The following is a 25,219-nucleotide window of genomic DNA, read 5'->3' on the forward strand; positions in this document are numbered from 1 at the left end:
AGGACTTACAGCCCAACATGTTCAAACCAACTAAGATGCCCCATCTAAGCCAGTCCCACTTGCCTGCATGTGGTCCATATCCTTCCAAACCTTTCCTATCCACAAAAGTGAAAATTTATTTCTAACAACTCTACCAAAACAAGAGATCTTTTGCTGAACTAGTTACAGCTTTTGATGAATTTCAGTGAAGAATAGACAATAGACAATAGGTGCAGGAGTAGGCCATTCAGCCCTTCGAGCCAGCACCGCCATTCAATGCGATCATGGCTGATCACTGTTAAGCAATGGAACATCATAACATTACTGTGAAGCCAAGACAAATTGGAGTCACCAACTATGAAATCCTGGCCTGGACCTCCTTCAGAAACATCAGCAATTGTGCATTTGATAGCATTTCTCTACCGAACTGACAGAAAGCTTGGGTCTCCCAGATAACTGTGTGCAAAGTTCGCAACACCTAAACCCACTGAGAAATCCTCACGCCTATAATTCTAACTGCAGTCTCATAGTGAATGGTTCATGAATCCAGTGGTGTGACACCAATTTCTAGACGTTCCTCAGTTTTTACCCTGAACATTTTTCTGACTGAACTATGGCTAATTTAGGTGACCCCATTCCTTTGAATGGAGTGGGAAGGCTGAATGACAGTTACATTCCAACTACTTAACATCAATTGTGTTAACTTTAAATTATTTAATTATTCTTGGGCAGTTTTGTAATAATTGTAATTTTTAAATTATTTTTAACATCAATTAGGTTTTGCATGATCTTGATGTTATAAATGTAATAATAATAATAATAATAATATATTTATTTTATATAGCGCCTTAACACATGCACAAAGCGCTTTACAAATACAATTAACATAGAAACAAACAGACAAACAGACAAACTATCCTGACGGAAAAGCGGCGAATAATCAACGCCAGCGTCCTCTCACGTCAGGGTCCGGCAGTAGACATTAAAGAACACAAGACACACAGATACAATTTTTTACACAAAACAGCCATCACAGTGATTGCTCTAGGCATACCCTCACTGTGATGGAAGGCAAAGTCTTATCTCCTCCTCGTTCTTCTCCCGTGGCGCCACGAGGCAGTCGAGGCTCCCAACCCCTTGAAGCCCCCACCGGGCGATGGAAAGTCCCAGGGTCGAGACGAGCAGGCCGATGAAAGTCCTGAGCCCCCACCGGGCGATGGAAAATGCCGCGGCCGAGCCACGCAGGGCGATGAGAGTCCTGAGCCCCCACCGGGCGATGTAAAGTGCTGCGGCCGAGCCACGCAGGGTGATGAAGGGCCTGCGGGCGGGTTGATCGTGCCTCGTGCTTCGGGGCGGTCGAAGCTGCTACGGCTGGAGCTCCCAAAAGCCGGTCGCCAGCCAGGGACCTGCGAGCTCCCGATGTTGCGGTCTGCAGGGCCCACGGCCGAAGCCTCCGAGATGGTAAGTCCAGGCCCTGCGACCGGAGTCTTCGAGGTCGATCCCAGCTGGAGGCCGCCGACTCCACGATGTTAGGCCGTTGCGCGAACGGAGATACGACACGGTAAAGGTCGCATCTCCGTTGAGGAGGAGATTTTAAAAAAGGTTTCCCCCACCACCCCCCTACATACACAGAATTAAAAATAAAACAAAACGTACATTTAACATCAACAATGACAAAAAAACACAAAAAAAACGGAGAGACTGCCGGTGAGCCGCAGCTGCAGAACACAGCCACGCCCCCTTTGTACATTGTACATTGAGAGGAATGTACATTGAGAGGAAGTTCAAGCTCTTCTGTGGGATTAATAAGGGCAGTATGTTGATGCCATCTACATGGATTTCAATAAGGCCCTTGATAGTTTCCACGTAGGAGACTGGTCCAGAAGGTTTGGGCCCTTGTGGAGCAGGACAAGTTGGCAAAATGTATCCATAATTGTCTTGATGCGAGTTGGAGCTGGAGCAAAGTGGGGCAGAAGGGACAGTGGGGTGGGATAGTTTGAGCATTTGAATCACCTGCGCAGGGAAAAATGATAAGTGGGATTATTATAAAAGGTTCTTGCTGATCAACTTTGGCATGGTGGGCTGAAGGGCCAGTTTCTGTGCTGTATGACCCTATGTCTCTAAATTGTCTGACAATGCCGGCCTATTATAGCAGTGCTCTCAACGTTACTAACCCTCCAAGTTGCAATGGCAAGTGCTTGCGATGGATTCCATGACTGCCCTCCACAAATGCATTTGGTGGTTTGTGATAAACAGATGCCAGTGATCCAATATGACAGATGAGTTCATCCAGCAGTGTTGGCTCGATCAAGTCAGTCTCCTCCGAGATCAGCGGCTTTTCGGACAGAACCACCTCTTTTGCAGCCACAGGGTCTGTGGACAGCAGACGCCAATAAATATAGCCACGGTCACGGAGGTCAGGATTGTCAGAATCCTAGGAACAGACAAAAAATATATATTCATACATTGTCACAATGGATTATGGTGATGGGTACATACTCTACAAATGAATCATTATCTCTTTAGCAAAGTAACACAATGCCTGCAAATGAAAACCCCGACAAGGCGATTGCTTTATTAAAACTTATATGTTACTTAAAGCAATAAGTTGCAGACATTCACATGTTTAAAGGGTAGCTTGCTATTTACATACTTCGCACTTCAAGCTTGTCATTTCAAAGAACAAAAGTTATGTACAATAACTACGACTTGTAGCAATGCAGTGCAGACTCAAGAGAACTACTTGTACTATGCAAAATCCAAGTACAACGGAATTAGAGCTCTTTAGTTAAGGAGCATCAGGCTAAATTGGGGCCTTGGTCAGCCAGGAATACTGTGGTGCAGCTTTTTGTGTAGATGTTTGAAAAGACGCTAAATGAACATTGAATTTGGAATTAAATAACTGCCACTATACTTGTTAAATGCTTCAAATGGCAAAACATTCAATCATTTATTGTAAACAATTATGTGTTACAAAATTTAGAATCTTGGGCTAATTGAAAAAACTTCAATTAAACAATACAGGGAAGAATAATAAAAGGCAGCCAATATGGCAAATGGCGTTTAATTATTATTTTTTAAATATAAAAACTAATTAAATAAGGAAAAGGTGAGATTAATGGAGTTCACGTTGATGTTGAACAAAAGGTATCAAAAACTGACTGCACGTTATGGCTTATTCATAAAATTGAAGCCAGTGAAAGATGAGAAGTAGGGTAAATACTGTCAGATGAGACATAATAGAAAAAAATGAGCAAAGATGTGAAAATAATTGGATTGCTTTCGTTTGTCGAAGAGCTCAAATTGATTGGTAAAGGACAACCTGTACTTTCATCTTAAAATGGTGTCATAATCTGAATAATGATTTGAAGTTTGGTAAAGTCAGTCCTTTTCATTAATGATCAGAATATTTTAATGCTCAACTGGGCTGATATCCAACTAAACGATGAGAAAATCTACAGTTGTAACATTTTTTTTTCCAAATTTGGAAAATTTGCCCTCAGATTCTTCTCCAAATGAATAGAATCCACTGGCTCTCCCCCACCCTCTCTACTAGTTAAATGCTCAAAACGTTTTCATAAATTTGTCATGCATGATTTCCCTCTTATAAGCCACTGAATTTGACTGCTGTGTAGGAAGGGACTGCAGATTATGGTTTACACCAAAGATAGACACAAAATGCTGGAGTAACAGCGGGACAGGTAGCATCTCTGGAGAGAAGGAATGGGTGATTTTGGGTCGAGTCTGAGGAAGGGTCTCGACCCGAAACGTCACCCATTCCTTCTCTCCAGAGATGCTGCCTGTCCCGCTGAGTTACTCCAGCATTTTGTGTCTATCTCTGAATTTGACTGATCCTCACCGTTTTTCAAATGCAGTACTATTATTATCTCTTTACTAATGGACTAGCATTTTCCTCACCACTGTCATCAAATTAACCAGCATATAACTCAATTTAATTTTTAAAATATTGGGGTTACTTTAGCCACCCTTCAATCCATTAGGATGATCTAGAATCCAAAGAAAATTGGAAAATGATCACCAATGCATTATTTCAAAGGTCATTTTCTTAAGTACTCTGGGATACAAACTACTGGATCTTGGGGATTTATCGGCCTTTAATTCCCCTAAAAATACAGGATTTCTTCACCTCCTCCCTCGCTCTAGAACCTAGGTTTCCTAACTTCTCTGCGGTTGTCCAAATAGAAAGAAAAAGATTAATACAATAGCGAGGAAAGATTAAAGATGATGTGAAATCTGTATCTGTCAAGCAAAGAAATAGCAAAGGGCGGAAAAAGCTGGTGGGAGTTGTATACAGATCCCTGAAGGTGACAGAGATAGTCCATGAATTTGAGGGCAGGGTGGAAATTGGTGATGAAATCAACAAGTTCTGTTGTGGATATGGAAGGAAGTCTCAATGTAATGGTCGATGCATCGGAGGAAGGGTTGGAGAATGGTGCCGGGATACGTTTGGAAGAAAGAAGGTTCAATGTAACCAACAAAAAGATAGGCATTACTGGGGCCCGTGCAAGTCCCCATAGCTTCATCTTTGACTTGTAGAAAGTGAGAGTCAAAAGGGAAGTTGTTAAAGGCGAGGCCAAGTTTGGCAGGCAGAGGAGTACGTTAGTTGAGGGAAACTGATTGATTCCCAGTTCAAAAAGAAGCCTTCCTGATAGGAAATGGAAGTTCGAAGAGACTGGACAACAATGGTAAAGCTGAGAGAATAGGGTCCAAGGAATTGGAAGTTTTGAAGTGGTGAAGAGCGTGTGAAATGTCATGGATGTAGTTAGGAAGGGATTGGACATGGGGGAAGGACAAAATGGAATCAAAGTATTGGAAATGGGTTTGAAACTCACAAGTTCCCCCCTCCGTACACGCATATCCAATCCTTTCCACCCTTCAAACACTCCCATCTAGTTCCCCATTTCCCTGCTATCCTCCCTTTCCCCTCCCGTCCCCGCCCACCCACCCCCTTTCCCCTTCCAACCTTATCCCTCCCTCCGCCTCTACATTTCATTCCTCCTTTCCTTAGCTCACAATCATTTGTTTTGTTTTCACCTCAGCCTTTGTCTCTTACTCCAAGTTCTACCAATCAGACCCAACAACCCTTCAGTTGCATCTACCTATCATTTGCCAGGTTTTGCCCCACCTCTACCACCTTTTTCCAGCTTTCTCCCTCCTACTCCATCAGTCTGAAGAAGGGCTCTGACTGCAACGTTGTCTGTCCATTCCTTCCACAGATGCTTCTTGGTCGACTGAGTTCATCTAGCACTTTCTGTTTTGGTTAGAATTAATTCAGTTGGCTTTTGAAGAAGGCAACGGGCTAAAGTTGATTTTTAGATTTTTTTTTAGATGAGCCATGGGATTTAGTGAAGACTGCCATTTTTACTGTCACCTGCAGTCTGCACACCAAGGCCTGCTGGAGCTCCCGTTTGCTAACCATTTTAACTCCCCTTCCCTTTCCCATACCGATCTTTCCGTATTTGGTATGCTCCACTGCCAGAGTGTGACTATGTCACCTGGAAGAGCAGCACCTGATATTGCACTTGGGTAACCAACAACCTATTGTATGAACTTTCAATTCTCCTGTTTCAAGTATAATGCCCCTAAGGGTTTCCCTACAGCACCAGAATGTGCAACCTTTAAAAATCCAACTCATCCAGCATAAACCGAAAAGGAGACAGTATTTCCCTTGGTACATTTTCTCAGCAAACTTCAACTACTGATCTGGATTTACTGGATTTCCTACCTGGGTTGCCAGACTGAGGACCTGCTGAACCAACTCCTGAGTATCTGTCGGCTTCTTCAAAAACAACTTCACAATTGCTGTAAGCAAGGTCAGTTGTACCTGGGATAGGGATAGGGAAGGAGAGAAAAAAATTAATCACAAGAATTATTCCTTACAATCTTTTGGATCTCATCTCTGATTGACTCAGCTAGCAAGGTTACATCTGCTGTTGATCTGTTATGGCAGTCAGCGAACTGTAGTGGGTCCAGGTCCCTACTAAGATAGAGGTAGATATGCGGCATTACCAGCTCTCAAATCACTTCATTGTTACGGATATGAGTGCCACTAGTCAGTAGTCGGTGACCAATGTCACCTTGCTTTTCTTGGGCACAGGTATTATGGGTGTCCGTTTAAAGCAGATAGGAACCTCAGACCTCAGTATTGAGAGGTTGAAGACGCCCGCAAAAAAACTCCAGCCAGTTGGTCTGCACAGGTTTTAAGAAGCCGGCCAGGTAGGGCTGGGCGGTTTCCTGAAGGATCTTCTGACATCGGCCATGGTGACCGAGATCACTGTGCCGTTGAGGGATCAAGAAGGTACATCGACGTTCTCTCTTTTGAAGTGAGGGTAGAAAGCATTCCATGCCTCTTCCTCAAAAGCTGCCAAGTTAAGGCAGGATCAAACTACTCTAACTATTAAAGATGTAAGTGAAGAACAATTGGTTACACCTTTTCATCACATTGGCCCACTGGTGATCCTTTTTTCTCTCCATGAGCACAGACACAAAGTCTTATATTGAATCACTGGTCTGAGTGATACTGAAACATTAATTTAAGTGACTAACCTGAGTACTCTCATCATGGAAGCCATCGAGAAAACTTTCCAGCAGTTCGTCAGCATTGTCGATTCTCTCTGCATATTCACCCACAATCCAGATCATAGCTGCTCGTGCATCGGGTTCATCAAGTGAATCCAGGTTCTCACACAAAGTTGCAATGATGCTTTCATACCTGGCAATTAAGTCATGCAATTGTTACATCAAAGTTATTTACCAATTTTGAGCAAAAACATTGATGATTTCAACTCAGTATATTCCACCAAACGGTGTTTAATATTACATTCCCATTCTTTCTTGGCCTCATTTTGATAAAGAAAGGCCCTTTCATTTGGAGGACATATATTTAAATTCTTGATGGATGTTTGTCATCGACTGGTTGGATTGAGTTTTCCTTTGTTATGTGTCAAAACATGATCTCTGAAACTCCAGCAGATTGTTGGTGACTTTGCTCTATGGAGTGTAACTAATTCTATCTAGTTGTATGTATGATAATTACTGATATTGGTCACAGAAAGTTCTGAGAAAAGTACCCAAAGGTATTTTCAATAAAGAAATATTAAAGTATGTAAAGTAAACTTGCTTATACACTAGAGCATGTGCCTAGACATATATATATATATATATATATATATATATATATATATATATATATATATATTCCTTTATTCGTCCCACCCGGGGAAATTTACAGTGTTACAGCAGCAAAGTGGATAGCAAGAGAGCAAGAGATCATTCATTATAAATGAAAGATACATAAATTGTCATCAGTTTTCTGTGTGTTCTTAGCTGTTATTGTTGACTCGTCTGCTGGGAGCAGTGCTGGTTGTGCAGTCTCACAGCAGCGGGAAGGAAGGGCCTCCTATATCTCTCCTTCACGCACTTGGGGTGAAGGAGTCTGTCACTGAAGGAGCTACTCAGTGCAGTGACAGTGTCCTGCATGGGGTGGGAGTTGTTGTCCAGCAGCGATGTTAGCTTTGCCATCATCCTCCTCTCTCCCACCACCTGCACTGAGTCAAGGGGGCAACCCAGGACAGAGCTGGCCTTTCTGACCAGCTTGTCGAGTCTCTTCCCTTCCCCGAGATGCTGCTGCTCCAGCAGACCACTCCATAGAAAATGGCCGATGTAACCACCGTGTTGTAGAAGGTCCTTAGGAGTGCCCCCTGCAATATTGCTGCCATTTCAGTCATGACACAAGCTCATCACGCCGAGTTTGCACTTATAACCAGACAAGGCGATTGACATGAAAATCAGAGCTTGGGGTATGTCATATGTCACCTGACAGTTTTAAATACCACGAATTTCCATTGGGAATCTATTTGCCTTTGCTCTAAAATTGACAACATCAAAACTGTACACTTAATGACAGCATAGGAAATCCAAACACAAGCATTATATAAGAGTTTTGAATACCTCCAGTAAACTACTGCCAAATTGCTCTTGAACATTGTCATAAAAATATTTACCAATTCACCTATAGTTCGAATAGTGAAAGACCTGGATAGTGGATGTGGAGGATGTTTCCAGTGGTGGGAGAGTCTAGGACCAGAGGCCATAATCACAGAATAAAAGAAGGCACCTATAGTCAGGAGATGAGGAGGAATTTCTTTAGTCCGAGGATGATAAATCTGTGGAATTCATTGCCACAGAAGGCTGTGGGGGCCAAGTCAATGGATATTTTTACAGCAGAGATTGACAGATTCTTGATTGGTATGGGCATCAGGGGTTATGGGGAGAAGGCAGGCGAACAGGGTTGAGAGAGAAAGATTGATCAACCATGATTGAATGGCGGAGGAGACTTGATGGGCCAAATGGCCTAATTCTACTCCTATAACTTATGAATTCACTTGCCAGTTTCCATCCTCCATACTTACTTGTTGGGATATTTGCGAAAGATATCCCTAATGACGACAATAGCCTCCTGAACAACGTAATTGACTTTGGTTTGGATGAGGTCAAGCAGAGTGCTGACACAGCGTTCGGCTGATTGCTAGGACATGAACAGAACGTTTGTTACAACTGAAATTCAAACAATAAGTCCAACAGCTCTGTAAATCAGGCAGCCCATTAGAATGAAATTGGATAACAAAAAACATCTTAAAAAGTGCACTTTTAAGGGAGAACCAAGGAAAAAATATAATGTCAGCAGTATTTTCTTGATTGCCCTACAATTTATCAGCAAGCATGTTAAAACAATCAGTGACACTTGGTGCGCATTCCAAGAATGTCACACAAGAACACGGTGGGCATCGTTGTCCGGTGGCTTACTAGCACTCTCAATGGAACCACTGCTGGGATAAAGCTTCGCCGTTGCACTGGGCCTGCTGCCAGCATCAGTTAACATCTTCAGAAAAGGAGGGGGGCAACTGTGAAATGTCACAAAAGCTAACATAAAAGCAATCTGTTCAGTTGTGTCATTGAAAACCTGAACCACTGGTGAACACACGGTGAGCAAAACATCAGAAAGACAAATCTGAGTTTGCAAAGCAGCAACAAAAACAAAACAAAAAAACTGAAAGTCAAGCATTATGTGGCAAGAGGAAGCAGTTCACATTTCAGGTTGAAGACATTTCATATCATATCATCATATCATATATATACAGCCGGAAACAGGCCTTTTCGGCCCTCCAAGTCCGTGCCGCCCAGCGATCCCCGCACATTAACACTATCCTACACCCACTAGGGACAATTTTTACATTTACCCAGCCAATTAACCTACATACCTGTACGTCTTTGGAGTGTGGGAGGAAACCGAAGATCTCGGAGAAAACCCACGCAGGTCACGGGGAGAACGTACAAACTCCTTACAGTGCAGCACCCATAGTCAGGATCGAACCTGAGTCTCCGGTGCTGCATTCGCTGTAAAGCAGCAACTCTACCGCTGCGCTACCGTGCCGCCATCAGAACTATTTTCGATTCAGATTCCAGTATCTGCCATTTTATTTGCTTCCTGTTCCTCAGCTTGCTATAGCTTCTCAACACCTCAAAGTTAAAATTTGAATGATATGATTTCACAAACCAAATTAAGCAATACGCTTAAGCAATAACCAACAAGCAATGGACTGTTGTCATTAGATCTTAAAATGCAATTGAGTAACTCTTGACATTGTTGCAAAAGGATCTGAGCCAAATTGTTTAGACATTCCTGCCTACCTACAACTTGCATTCTCTTTTGTACCAACAGCAAACCGTTAAATCTGGGAAAGCCATTGCATTTTTCATGTCAAAAATTATTATTGTTCATAAAAATCATTATCATAATAATTATAATTATTCACAGCCATAAATCCGCAGGCACTCATCCTTGCCTGTATTGGTTAGAGATTTGCGATCAGTGAAATTTGGAACATTTCGGTGAACTTGTGGGAGGTTCTCCACAAGGAAACAGGGATCTCCGTGGCAAGGTCTTATTCTTTATCATATCATGTGGCTATCAGCAATCGATTTAATGTCTCCTTGGAGCCCAGCGGTCATGTCATCAAGCTGACTACATTCAGTTACAAAAAATATCACAAAATCTTCAAGCAATAGTTTTCCAAAGCATTGACATACCTCCACTTTGATGGCACAGCGGCCAATGGCGCGGACTGCTTTCCGGACAAAATCAACATCAACCTCAGTGGCATATTCCTTCAGCTCTGCCAGGACCTGAGGAAAAGAAAAACACAATTCTTAGCATGGACAGCAAAAAAATATATTCAATTTTTCTCAAACATAATTCCTACCAGCTTGCCTTTGCTACCTCCCATGGATTCCACACACCCAGCTGAGCATTTCCAGGTTTTATCATATTTCCGGTGAAGTGTGGTAAAATTGTAGCTGAACACTACAATTGTTCTTCAAAATGATCAGTATATCCATTTCCCTTATGCCATTATTATAACAAACCAGTTTCATTCATTCCAACTGATTTTACTCAAAGCATTTTCCAAGCCCATCAATTCCACATCAAGTGTCAATATTGGGATCAGCAACATCTGGCTTTTATATCAGATAAACCCATGCTATATTTAAGGATATTTCGTACAATAACTTGCAAACACTGGAGCCATTCATTCATGACTTCTTTTAAAAATAAGAATTACCCATTGCCTGCTTTAGTTGTTTTACATTTAAAATGTACAGCTAATGGTTTTTCATTATATCAGATATGGCATTATTCAACCTAGAAAGTATTTTTAAATTGCCGTGAACAATGGTCAATTGGACAGTGAAGAGTCTCTGCTATTTTTTTCTTTGCTGACATTTTGACAGTCTCTGTTACCCTACCAGATGCGAAAGGAAGGATGATTGGTTTCCTGTCTGCTTCCAGAAAGCTCAAATAGCACAGCCTTTGTCACCATTCCATTCATGTTAGGAATGCACTGGTAATGTTCCTGGTCAGTGATTATCAACACTTTTATGAAATAGGTTTCAGAGCCCACCACCTGTACTCTGGCATAGTTCATTAAATCTGCTGCATGACATTCCCCATGAGAGAAGCTGCTCCTCAATGGATAAAATGGAATATATGTTCATAGATTCCAGCATCTTGCAAATCAAATGCATTAAAATAATAGTTATAGAGGAGCAATAATTTTACAGTACTTCAGTTGAGACTTGACAGATGTTCAGTCGAAGAGTAATTTAGCAGGGATATTCCTCTTGGCAGAATTATCAAAAGATTTTCTAACCCATCAGAGATATAAATTTCTCTTTTGCATGTACTTTGGCTCCATAACAGTAAATAATTAATTCAATGAATTATAGACCAACATTCATTCACAAACACAATCACCAAACAGCTTGACTAAGTTTCTTTATTTCCTTTCCTGCTTGCAAACTTTACTGAGTATACCAAAATACTGTAGACCTGAAATAATAATAGTAATTAATAGAAATATATATATAGATCTGGCAGAGAGAAAAATAATCCAAATCCATGTTCAGACAAAGCGAGACTTTGGTTATCTCATCTCTTCCCATCCAACTTGCCCCCTCCCCAGGCACTTTCCTCTGCAACTGCAGGAGATATATCACCCGTCCCTTCACCTCCTGTCTTCCAGGTGAGATAGAGTTACACGTGCATCTCTCCCAATCTTGTTTATATTGCATTTGGTGTTCGCGATTTGGCCTCCTTTACATCAGTGAGAGCAAGCATACACTCGGAAACCGTTGAAGTTCCATTTGCTAACCATTTAATTCCCCTTCCCAACCTTTCTGTCCTTGGCTTCCTCAATTGCCAGCATGAGGCCACACACAAACCGTAAAAACAGCAACTCAATTTAGTTATCCTGCGACCCAACGGTGTGAACATTGAATTTTCCAATTTCAAGTAATACCCACCTACACCCCCTCTCCTTTCCTTATCCATGTTTCAATTAATGCTATGAGATCTCACAGGGTCCAGGGTTAATACTTGGAACTCCTTATTGCACAGCACTGTACCACCACTCTAATGGGTCTGACCTGCCATTGTGGTAAGTCATACCAGTGATTATGACAAAGATGCCTGGAACATGGAAGATGTGATTGTATAAATATTATTATATTAGTCTACTGCTCGACTATTATTTGGTATAGGTCTCACAATTTTGTTGCAAATAGTTTAATATTCAGGTGTAATACTCCCAAGCTTATTTTTATTGTATTTTAATGGGATTCTTAGCACGATTGAACAGTTTATTGAGGCATTTCAGAGAACAATTGAGAGTCCACCACTCTTTGGAATGGAGCCAATACATATACATATATATCAAGCAAAACCAGCACATTTTCTTCACTGGAGATAATTACTGAACAAAATGAGTTATTATGATGTCCTGGTAATTTTATTGGTACCATTACTGAGAAAGCTTATTTTTAAACTTAAATTCAATGAATAAAATTAAGAATTTCAATTGTTCAGCTACCATAATCGAATTTGAACTCTCAACTCCTCATGGTTCAAGCAGATCTTAAAAATTACACGCACAGTAACATAAGTACTCCTTTATTGTTAAATACAATACAATACAATACAATACAATATATCTTTATTGTCATTGTACCCAGGGGTACAACGAGATTGGGAATGCGCCTCCCATACGATGCACTAATTTAGGTAATTTAGGCAGCAGCAACCCAACGAAACGAACAGTTGTAACAGTTTTGGACAGGGTAAAGTGCAAGTTGATCTATGCGTTGTGGCCATCCGGCTCAGCAGGACCGGTTCATAGCAGCTATGGCCCTGGGGATGAAGCTGTTCCTGAGTCTGGAGGTGCGGGCATAGAAGGCCTTGTATCGTCTGCCCGATGGAAGGAGTTCGAACAGACTGTTGCAGGGGTGTGAAGAGTCTTTGTGGATGCTGGTGGCTTTTCTGAGGCATCGTGTGTTGTAGATGCCCTCCAAGTCTGGTAGCTGTGTTCCGATGGCCCTCTGAGCTCTATGGACTACCCGCTGTAGAGCTTTCCTTTCTGCCTCCGTGCAGCTGAGGTACCACACAGGGATTCCATGCGTTAGGATGCTCTCTATGGTGCAGCGGTAGAAGGTCGTCAGCAGCTGTTGGGGTAGACCAGACTTTTTCAGTGTTCTTAAGTAGAACAGTCTTTGTTGTGCCTTCTTGACCAGCGCAGCAGTGTTATTGGACCATGTTAGGTCCTCCGAAATGTGAGTGCCCAGAAACTTGAAGCTGGACACTCTCTCCACACTGACCCCATTGATAGAGATCGGGGCATATTCCCCGTTATGTGACCTACGGAAGTTGATGATCAGCTCCTTGGTCTTGGTGGTATTTAGGGACAGGTTGTTATCCGAGCACCAGTCCGCCAGGTTCTGCACCTCCGCTCTATAGTTTGTTTCATCCCCGTTGGTGATCAGCCCGATCACCGTTGTGTCATCTGCAAACTTGACAATGGTGTTGGTGTCGAATGCAGGAACACAGTCGTGTGTGAAGAGGGAGTAGAGCATGGGGCTCAGAACACAGCCCTGTGGTGTGCCGGTACTCAGGGTGATAGTGGAGGACAGGTGCGGGCCCATTCTCACTGCCTGCGGTCGTTCCAGCGGGAAGTCCAGGATCCAGTCACATAATGACGAGCTAAGGCCTAGCTGGTGGAGTTTGGTGATGAGCTTGGTGGGGATGACCGTGTTGAAGGCGGAGCTATAGTCTATGAATAGCATCCTCACGTACGTGCCCTGTCTCTCTAGGTGAGTCAGGACAGTGTGAAGAGCCAGAGAGATGGCGTCCTCTGTAGATCTATTTGCCCTGTATGCAAATTGATGTGGGTCCAGTGAGTCAGGGATGCTGGATTTGATGTGTGAGAGGACTAGCCTCTCAAAGCACTTCATGACAATCGGCGTTAGGGCAACCGGGCGGTAGTCGTTCAGGTTGGAGATCTTTGCTTTTTTCGGCACCGGAACTATGATAGCCGACTTCAGGCACTTGGGGACCGTAGCCAGAGATAATGACAGGTTAAAGATCCTGGTGAATACCTCAGCCAGCTGTTCAGCACAGTCCTTCAGTACCCTTCCTTGAACACCATCCGGTCCTGCAGCCTTGCGTGGGTTGACCCTTTGCAGAGCGCGTTGTACCTCCTGTGTGCTCAGTTGCAAGACCTGTCCCACCGCCTCGGCTGGGGTTCTTTCACTCAAGGTGGTTTTGCCAGTTTCAAAGCGGGCAAAGAAGGTGTTAAGCTCGTTGGTCAATGCCATATCGCTGTGGGGGCAGGCAGGGCTGCTCTTGTAGCCAGTGATGTCCCTGACACCCTGCCACATGCTTCTGGTGTCCGTGGTGTTGAAGTGGTCTTCCACCCGTTGCCTATGGGTGTCTTTGGCCCTTTTAATACCTTTGCTTAGGTGTGATCTGGCAACACTGTATGCTGAAGTGTCACCAGATTTAAAGGCATTGTTGCGTGCCCTCAGCAGGTTCTGTACCTCCTTGTTCATCCAGGGTTTCCGGTTTGGGAACATCTTTATCACCTTGTCCTCCGTGACATTCTCCACACAGCAGTTGATGTAGGAGAGCACAGTGGATGCGTATTCCTCCAAGTCTACCTCTATCTCTGAACCGTAGGTGGCCTGTTGTGCAAACAGGTCCCAGTCGGTGCGATCAAAGCAGTCCTGGAGTTGTAGGGTGGCATTCTCGGGCCATATTTTGACCGTCTTTATTGTGGGTTTGGTCTTGCGGATGAGGGGTTTGTATGCGGGCAGTAGAAACAGTGAGAGGTGATCGGATTGTCCCAGGGGTGGGCAGGGGAGAGCTCTGTAGGCGTCCTTTACATTGGTGTACACCTTGTCCAGTGTGTTTGAGCCCCTGGTAGGGCACTGCACATGCTGATGGAATTTGTGGAGCGAGGCTCGTAGGTCGACCTGATTGAAGTCCCCTGCAACAATGAAGGCACCGTTGGGGTGGGCATCCTGCTGCTTACTGATGGCCGAGTGCAGCTGTGCTAATGCGAGGTTAGCATTAGCCTGTGGGGGAATGTATACGGCCATGATGATGACCACCGTAAACTCCCGCGGCAGATAGAACGGCCTACATTTGAGCAGTAAGTACTCCAGGTCTGGGGAGCAGTAGCTCTCTATTGCAGTGTGGTTGGTGCACCAGTCATTGTTAATGTAGATGCAGAGCCCACCGCCCTTGCTCTTACCGGAGTCCTTTGTTCTATCAGCACGATGTAGTGAGCGGTTTGTTAGCTCCACAGCCCCGTCGGGGACCAGTGCGTTGAGCCACGTCTCCGTGAAGATCAGCGCGCAGCAGTTTTTCAGGGATCGCTGGGTGTTGATCCACAGCCTTACCTCATCCAGCTTGTTGGAGAGTGACCGGACATTGGCGAGAAAGATGCTTGGTAAGGATGGTCTTTGTGGGGCCCTCCTTAGCCTGGCCTGCACCCCCGCTCTCCGACCACGTTTTTGCTTCCTCTCCCTGCGCTGGCTCCGTCTCCAACTCCCCGGTGTGGTGGTCCAGGGGCCTGTTCTACCGAGCTCCGTTGGGACTTTGGTGAGGGTTTTGTGGTACTCACCAGCCAGTCTCTCGCAATCGTGTCCGATGTTGAGCAGCTCCATGCGGCTCCATGTGCGATCCGCCTTCTGGGAGCTGCGGTGCCTTGGGGGACACGCTGCTGCTGCCCTTGGACCTGAACCTGCTGCTGCTGCCGTTGGGCCTGCTGCTGTTGGACCTGGACCTGCTGCTGCCGTTGGGCCTGCTGCTGTTGGACCTGCTGCTGCCGTTGGACCTGGACCTGCTGCTGCCGTTGGACCTGGACCTGCTGCTGCCGTTGGACCTGGACCTGCTGCTGCCGTTGGGCCTGCTGCTGTTGGACCTGGACCTGCTGCTGCCGTTGGACCTGGACCTGCTGCTGCTGTTGGACCTGGACCTGCTGCTGCCGTTGGACCTGGACCTGCTGCTGCCGTTGGGCCTGCTGCTGTTGGACCTGGACCTGCTGCTGCCGTTGGACCTGGACCTGCTGCTGCCGTTGGGCCTGCTGCTGTTGGACCTGGACCTGCTGCTGCCGTTGGACCTGGACCTGCTGCTGCCGTTGGACCTGGACCTGCTGCTGCCGTTGGACCTGGACCTGCTGCTGCCGTTGGACCTGGACCTGCTGCTGCCGTTGGACCTGGACCTGGACCTGCTGCTGCCGTTGGGCCTGGACCTGCTGCTGCCGTTGGACCTGGACCTGCTGCTGCCGTTGGACCTGGACCTGCTGCTGCCGTTGGACCTGGACCTGGACCTGCTGCTGCCGTTGGACCTGGACCTGGACCTGCTGCTGCCGTTGGGCCTGGACCTGCTGCTGCCGTTGGACCTGGACCTGCTGCTGCCGTTGGGCCTGGACCTGCTGCTGCCGTTGGGCCTGGACCTGCTGCTGCCGTTGGACCTGGACCTGGACCTGCTGCTGCCGTTGGACCTGGACCTGCTGCTGCCGTTGGACCTGGACCTGGACCTGCTGCTGCCGTTGGGCCTGGACCTGCTGCTGCCGTTGGGCCTGCTGCTGCCGTTGGGCCTGCTGCTGCCGTTGGGCCTGCTGCTGCCGTTGGACCTGCTGCTGCCGTTGGACCTGGACCTGCTGCCGTTGGGCCTGCTGCTGCCGTTGGACCTGGACCTGCTGCCGCTGCCGTTGGACCTGGACCTGCTGCCGCTGCCGTTGGACCTGGACCTGCCGCTGCCGTTGGACCTGCCGCTGCCGTTGGACCTGCCGCTGCCGTTGGGCCTGCCGCTGCCGTTGGGCCTGCCGCTGCCGTTGGACCTGCCGCTGCCGTTGGACCTGGACCTGCCGCTGCCGTTGGATTTGGACCTGCCGCTGCCGTTGGGTCTGTACTGACCGCCACGGGCTTCAACTGGATTCCGGTGCAGGTAGGGTTTTTCCCCCCGCTACTGGGCTGCTCCATGCGTGGTTTGCAGCGCTTTGAAGAGCGCGATGTTGCTGTGTGAGGACGTGCTGTCGCCCTGGAATTCTTCGTGGTGAAGGTAAGTACGTTGCGTTTTCTGGTTACACTTTTTCCTGTTTTCTCGCAGCCGCGTTTGGTGCTGGGCTGCTCCGGATTGCATCGAATGTGGGAGCGCAAAGCCGCTGCGTCTGGACGCGCCGCCATTTTGAAATAACAAAATCCTTAGAATTTTTCAGAGACCTATAATGTATCAGTTGCTTTTAAGATGTAATATTGATCTGTCTGACCAAAACATAAATTAACATACAGCAAATTTCTTTGAAGTTGCAAATGAACTAAAATCACCAGTTCAATCATTGTGGCGGTGTTGACCACAGAATGAACACTGCAAGGGAAAAACACAAAATGCTGAAGTAACTCAGTGGAGCGGGTAGCGTCTCTGGATTGAAGGAATGGGTGATGTTTCGGGTTGAGACCCTTCTTTAGACATGTTGAATGCAGCCCTTTCTAAAGTGTAGGTTTAACTTGAAATGTTAACTTGATTCGCTACAAATATGTAAATTGTGACATTGTCCTCTCCCTTGGATGTTGCTCTGATTCCTTGGTAATTAGCTGACAGTGGTTGGCCTCTTGAACCTTGGCAGCCTTATCCCTAAAGAACGCAGGCATGCTAGCAAGAGGAGAGAAGGGAGAGGATGAGAGAAAGAAAGAAAGCGAGGAAGGAAGACAAAGTTATAGTCATAAGCAGAATTAGGCCATTTGGCCCATCAAATCTACTTCGCCATTCAATTATGGCTGATCTATTTTTCCCTCTCAACCCCATTCTCCCGTCTTTTCCCTATAACCCCCGACAGCCGTACTAGTCAAGAATCTATCAATTTACACCTTAAAAATATCCATTGACACAATAACAGGAAACTTGCAAAACATCGGTAGGATTATGAAATTCACATGGATTTCATAATTCTATTGCATATTTATTTTAGGATACAGATAAGGGAAAATCAATTATATGTGGTGTGCTTTGGATTTTCTGAAAATCTTTGATAAAATCCCAAAGAAAAGATTTGTGTTTAAAACAGATGGCACTGGGAGTATTGTATTGGTATGCATTGAAAATTGGTTGAAATTGTTTGGGGTGGCAGGCATTAATTTGTGACATACCACAGAAATTATATCAATGATTTGAAGAAGGGAACAGAGTGTAATGTTTTGAAAATATGCCAATAACACAAAGCTAGTTTGGACAGTGAACTGCAAAGACAATGTAAAGAGACTTTGACTGAATGAATGGGTAAAAATATAGCAATGCAATGTAATGTGTGTAGAAGAGTTGAGAGGTTATATTATAGCAGTACAAGATGTTGATGCGACTGCAGTTTACTGCAGTTTGAAATCTAATCTCTCCACATAAATACTTTAATTTGACTTCTGTGCAAGGTTATTAAATGTGTTTGGTGCACTGCATCATGCTATGCAAGTCCCAAGGTTGTCCATATAGTGTGTGCTTCGAATTAAATAAAATGTAGAGATGATTCATGGAAACCTGCCACTTTGTGTCTTGGTTTTGGTAAGTAAAGATTAAATCAACACAAGCCTCCGGGTACTGACCCTCTCAGGCAAGAATGGGAAATGGAGGATCGTAAAACATCAACACAGTTTTAGTAAAAGTTGCATCTATACATATATATATATATATACACACACACATGTACTCTAGGTATAAAAAGCATAATTCTTGGAGGTAAAGTACAGGTAAAACAACCGGTAACAAATACAGATTAAGTTCTACATACTTCATGCTGATTTTACAGTGTGATGGGGGCTTGACCCACCTATTTCTATATCATTGTTGAAACAAAACACATTCTTGACCTTGTCCATTCACTGCAGACTAAAAGCAGCTTTCTAACATAGGTCAAAGCATAGCAAATTATCCTCATCAGTTGATCCAATTAAACTACAAATTTGCAAATCTGCAATTCTGAACTCATCAACAGATTCAAAATACCAGTTGAAAATCCAAATTGTATGCTACAAAATAATTGTTCAGCACAACTAGTGCAACCTGTATTGCACTTGCAGCTTTTCTTACATGCACCCATTACAATAGTGAAACAAAAACAATTTCCCAGTAACTGCAGCTTACTGAGAACGTATTGGTCTTGGAATGATTACAGGTTAAAATGGTTATATCTGCATTTCAGCCAAGTAAATAGGATAACATTTAATCTAATGTTGCTACAAGAAACAGACTGCTGGAGAAACTCAGTGGGTCAGGCAGCATCTGTGGACGAAAATGGAATACATGTCCACTCCATCAGTCTAAAGAAGGGTCATGATCCAAAATGACATCTGTCCATTTCCTTCTGCTGATGTTTCTTGCAATGAGGCATCTAATTGCACTCAATGCCTCTTGCTCCAGAGTTCCTCCAGCAACCTGCTTTTTGTTCAAGATTCCATCTGTGGTCTCTTGTGACGTTAATCCAATTCTACTGTTGAGAAGGTTAGAAAATTCTATAGGGCAGATAGAATCAAACCAATTTTTGTGATGGGAGACTTCCACAGAACTGGGTAATTAAAACTAGAGTTGGGGTGGAAACACTTCTTCAAAAGTCAAAGGAAATCGTGAGATCAGGTGATAATTAAAAAATGTAATTGATTGCCTTGTTGGGGAACAGCGCGAGGGTACTAATCGACTCGTCTAACCGAATGGCAGAATAAGGGCTGTTCCAAAGATATTTAACTAGCACCCATTCCTGTAATGTAGTAAAGAACTGCAGATGCTGGTTTAAATTGAAGATAGACACAAAATGCTGGAGTAACTCAGCGGGACAGGCAGCATCGCTGGAGAGAAGGAATGGGACGTTTATGTCACTCATTCCTTCTCTCCAGAGATGCTGCATGTCCTGCTGAGTTACTCCAGCATTTTGTGTCGACCATCCATTCCTGTAGGATGAGTCCAAATCAGAGATATTCAACTTTGGTTAATAGAGCTAAACAAGTGCATGGGTATTGGCTGCCAATTGTACTGCAGATTCAGGTCCACTGCACGTTAATGAAAAGAAACAAGCCAATAAATGAAAGCTACCACTGGACAATGCTGTGTATGTGTTCAGCACTGGCAACTAAAAGATGAACTTCTCCCTTCTGATGAAGGGTTGTTGACCTGAAACACAAGCTGTTTCTCTCACACCACTGCTGCCCAACCTTGAGTACATCCAGTACTTAGATTTTAGTTATGATTTACATCACCCAGAGTTTTTCTTTAATTTTTCAGTTGGTTTACACAGTGATGTTGACAACAATGCAACAATGGCTTTCAGTCTATCATGTTTGAACCACCTCTTCTTGAGAGCTACCCAATTAATCCAAAGTTCCTACATTTGCATTGCAGATCTCCAAATCTTGTGCATTCAAATTCCTTTCAAAAGTTATGGCTGATTCTGCTTCCTCCACTATTACAGTGTACTGCAGATCATAAAATGCTATTTAAAAAAAACACATCTTACATCTGCTGCTTTTGTACTAATTTATTCAACCATAAAAATGTTACAAATCTCAGCAAAAACGCAATGGGGCACAGGAAATTTTTGGATGTAATATTTTGCAGTCTGCAATTACAATTTGATGTGTAAAAGCCAAGAATTTGACTTGAACATAAGCAACTCGCAACCAATTAATGTGTGTTGCTTAATAACTTAAACTTTAATGAATATTTGCAGTCGTCTATTTTGACACTTCAGTCGTATAGTAAGGGAGCAGATGCACCCCATGTTAGGCTCATTTTGTAAAAACATTTCCTATCCAAAATATACTTTATATGATTTAAAGTAACAGTAAATAATAAAGTTTCTTTAAAAAATCTTTCAATAGGAGTTAACTGTCATAAAGGGTAGAGTTAAAAAAGTGTAGACCTTACTGAAGGGCAGAAGAAACACTTTATATACGAGCACCCTGCAATCAATGCAGCATTTGATCAGCATGTCATCAAGCCATTTAAAGAACAGCTGTAAAACTTTTATACTGCTTCCATAATGTCCTAGGTAATCATTCAAAATCATTTAGAAGCTATCAAAATTGGAATAAACAGCTAAAAAAGTAAATAACTTTATTAAAAAATATTTAGATTTTTAGCCAGAAATGCTTAAAGATTTGTTTTTTACTTTGCACTCCTTTTCACTGAGCAGCACTGAAATTCCCATTGAAACCAATGGCTGTGCAAACCCTGCGACATGTCTAACTTGCTGCAGGAACCATTAGCTTTCAGATGGTTTCTGCTCGGTTCATGTGGAGTTGAGCAGCACAGCAGACTATTGGATTTGCCGCCAATTTCAAGAATCCATCCGCAAGTTTTGGACTTCCGAAAAAGGAAACACATGAGCAGAGCCAAACGTGCATTGGCACAAGTAAATCAACACGATTCAATCCGCTGATAAAAATATGGCATTTGTAGCACACATTTTTCCATGTGTACTCAATTTCAGTCATATTTTCAACATTGTGCCAAATGCAGCATTATTCTCATCTCTATAGGGAAGATGCTCCACTCTCCACAGATCCAGGAACAATGTCCACGATCTAGCCATTGATGGCTCTCTTATCATTGCAATTGCTTCAAGAGGGATTATCTTATCAATGATGTGAGCAAACTTAAAATGGGGCAGAAAAAAAGCAATGCATTGGATTGAATGTAAGCGGAGAAGTATGCTTCACTTTTGATAATGACTGTGGGCAGGCAGGCAGGTCATCTCAATGTAAGTGCGCATCTTGGAATTTAAAAAAAGTGGCCAGAGAAATTAGCCATTCTGTAGAATGGGATGGTTTATTTTGAAATTAACGCTGAGATTACCAGATAGGTAGTGTAGAGCTAGTTTAGTTTAGAGATACAGCATGGAAACAGGTCTTTCAGCCCACCGACTCCACGCCGATTCACTAGATCTATGTTATTCCAGTTTTGCATCCTACACGCAAGGGGCAATTTAATGAAGCCAATTAACCTGCACGTCTTGGAAATTTGGAATGCCTAGAGAAAACCCACGAGGCCACAGGGAGAAGGCACAAACTCCACACGGAGAGCACCTGTAGTCAGGATCGAACGCGAGTCTCTGGCTGTGTGAGACGGCATCTCTACCATTGCGGCACTGTGCTGCCCTAATAGGGTCAGGGTTAAAATGGGAAGTAGAGGGAGAACCTTGAAATGCCTGAAGGATCAGTTTCTATCAATTGCATCAGTTTACAGATGCTGGTTTGTGTGGAAAAACTGCACTAAAATAGATTTGAAATTGAGTGCAAAGAGGCCACCGAGGAGCATAAATTACTTCAGAGAAGTAGCGGTTCTTGTAACTTTGATGTAGCTCTGGAGAACATAATCAAAAAATAAATTTAAAATTCCTCATTACTTCTTTTTGAGCAGGAAGAAGCATCAGGGGCAAACAGTTAGTGAAATCAGAGGATTAAATTGTACAACTGAAATCAGAATGATCTATACAGAACCTTGATAGTCTGTGCTACATGAGATTTCATCACTGCAAAGTTCCTTCCTTCACCTGACAACATACAGCACAATGGCAACACAGACAAGAAGTTGCAGAGCTCTCAATATTGAACACAACTGGGAGAAACTAAAATTCCTGTCAATGTTTGCTTCATGCAAACTGCTACAACCAGCTTCTGTTACACAAACTCTTCAGGCACATCTCCAACTTGTTGCAGGCCACTCACTGTTCATGGGTGACTGAGTGAGCTGGATCACAAAGGCTTTGCAACCACATTGAAATCCAGATTCCAGCATAATATCAATATTCAGTACAAAGACAATGCACGGTAACACAAATGATGCAATGCTGCCTTAATCTTGAGTTAAACACATCTGAATATATGATTCAAAATGAATGACAGATCGTTGAAAATACTAACAAATAGATACTAGCTTCTTTTTTGTTCAAAGAATAATTCCTTATCAGCTTCGATATAAGCTGCTCGGGAATTTTGACTCAATTTTGTGGTGCATTCTCCAATTAGACGATAAAATTATAAAATGCTACCTGAAATTTTCAGGTAACCTTTCTTAAAAATTATTTTTAAAACCCACCTTCCCAATTTATCAAGCTTCTCTCGTGCAGGCAGCAATTCCTGATGGATCTGAGTTTTGATCGCCTTCAGGACATCATTTAATTGTTTGTTACTATTGTGCATCCTTTCAGTGACCACCAATACACTGTTCTCTACATCAAACACCACTCCAATCAGGAGAAACCTCCAGCTGCAATCTCTGACTGCGACTGACAGAAAAGAACATAGAACAATACAGCCATGGAAGTTCATAACACAGCATTTATGTTCTGGCAAAGTGTCCCTCAGTTTCACAAAATCCATACTAAATAGAAGGCAATACAAAGCCAAAGGACAAGGCCACTTAGTCAAAGAACAAAACACTGCAGAAGCTGAAAATCTGAAATGAAACAGAAAATCCTGGATAAAATCAACAGGTCAGGTGACATTTTGAATTTCTCTCTCTCTCTCTCAAGTTGATACTTTTCCTGCCAACTATTTCCAGCATTTTCCTAAACAAAGATGTAGACGTCAAGTAGCACCTTTAAGTAGAAAACGCATAACAGGAAATCCTAGCGTTTGGGGACTTATTGAGCTTGGGCTGAAGGAGACGAGGACTATTTCAGAAGTCTGAGCAGTAGCAATGCGAATGTTGAGGGTGTAGAGTTGGAAGAGGCTACAAAAATGTGAACGCAAGAAAAAATTCAAAAGCAAGACAGACATAAATGAAGCAGAAGTCAAAGCTAAGGATGTAATCCCGATAGCCCAATTTACCGCATTGCAGCCCTTGCTCTTTTGTTTTATCTGCAGTCTCTCTGTGGCTGCAAAGCTATAAAACCATAAAACTACCTCTGCACTCTAGTATTTTTCTCAGTTGTACTTGCAGATGGCTTGATAGTTTTTTAATATATTGTAACTTGGTACACGTGACAAAAAGAAACCAGTAATACTGAATCTATCTCAGAAAGCAGACTATTTTTTAAATTTGTTTTTCAAAATTTTGGCCTTGCGGCAAGATTTAGCACAAAGAATGATGAGCAAAATATTTCCAAGTCAAGTGCACATCATGGTACGGTACGAACAAGAGCTGGTGTCCCCTTGTACCTGCTGCTCTTGCTACTCTTGCAGCGTCAGGAGGCGAGTCATTTGGAGCAGGATACCCTGCCTGTGACCTGCTTATGGAGCCAAAATATTAATGTGGCTGGTTTCCCCTCTCCCCACAACCCCCTTAATTGATGGTAGAGAGTCAGCAATGGCAATGTCATTGAATATCAAGGATAACGCTGTAACACTATATTCTGGGGTTTTTTCACTACGTGAATGTAGCTAGATTCTCTTTTCTGGAGTCATTGCCTTACATACGTGCCTTTTTGCAAGCAGCAAATGGTACTCATCACTTAACAGCCCAACCACGGATTTGTCTAACGTTTTGTTATATGTGGGCATGGACAGCTTCATTTCAAGTTGTAAATGAATGGAATTGAACATTGTACAATCAGCGAATATATCCATGTTTGACCATAATGGTAGGAAAATCATTGATGGTGCAACTGAAGATGGATGGACCCAAAACATAACCTGAGGGAACTCTTCCATGTTATCCTGAGGTGTTTAAGATTTCAACAATAAATTAAATAAAAGGCAAACTGCTGGTGGAACTCATTCGGTCGACTAGCATCTGTGGAAGGAAAGGAATGGTCTATATTTTAGATAGAAACCCTGCATCAGGCCAATCATCCCCAACCAAATAGATTTCCACACCCTAGATATTGTACACTCCTTCTGTTTTGGGTTTGGCAGCACCAACATTCCATGTTTATCAGTGAGAGGTCATGTTTCAAAAGGTATGCAAGTTTTGCATAGGTTTAGCTTGGGAAATCTGTTACTGTTTGGGATTACCAGTCACAAATGGTGTTAGCCTGCTGTGATAGAAACATAGAAAATAGGTGCTGGAGTAGGCCATTCGGCCCTTCGAGCCATTCAATATGATCATGGCTGATCATCCAGCTCAGTAACCTGTACCTGCCTTCTCTCCATACCCCCTGATCCCTTTAGCAAAAAGGGCCACATCTAACTCCCTCTTAAGTATAGCCAATGAACTGGCCTCAACTACCTTCTGTGGCAGAGAATTCCACAGACTCACCACTCTCTGTGTGAAGAAATGTTTTCTCATCTCGGTCCTAAAAGACTTCCCCCTTATCCTTAAGCTGTGACCCCTGGTTCTGGACTCCCCCAACATCGGGAACAATCTTCCCGCATCTAGCCTCTCCAACCCCTTAAGAATTTT

At 43.6% G+C, this 25,219-nt stretch overlaps 1 protein-coding gene across 3 annotated transcripts in view; it reads right to left on the reverse strand.

Annotated features, from left to right (window-relative positions):
• Window positions 1–25,219, reverse strand: part of ap2b1 (adaptor related protein complex 2 subunit beta 1) — a 199,428-nt gene that overhangs the window by 126,606 nt on the left and 47,603 nt on the right. For all 3 annotated transcript variants that reach the window (XM_078422575.1, XM_078422576.1, XM_078422574.1), the window contains exons 9-13: window positions 10,090–10,185; window positions 8,412–8,527; window positions 6,547–6,712; window positions 5,726–5,824; window positions 2,154–2,413 (exon numbers count right to left, since the gene is read on the reverse strand). In XM_078422575.1, coding sequence (XP_078278701.1) covers window positions 2,154–2,413; window positions 5,726–5,824; window positions 6,547–6,712; window positions 8,412–8,527; window positions 10,090–10,185 — 737 coding nt within the window. The remainder of the gene's footprint in view (window positions 1–2,153; window positions 2,414–5,725; window positions 5,825–6,546; window positions 6,713–8,411; window positions 8,528–10,089; window positions 10,186–25,219) is intronic.

The sequence above is a fragment of the Rhinoraja longicauda genome, chromosome 26 (genome assembly GCF_053455715.1).
Source record: "Rhinoraja longicauda isolate Sanriku21f chromosome 26, sRhiLon1.1, whole genome shotgun sequence".
Classification (NCBI taxonomy): domain Eukaryota; kingdom Metazoa; phylum Chordata; class Chondrichthyes; order Rajiformes; family Arhynchobatidae; genus Rhinoraja; species Rhinoraja longicauda.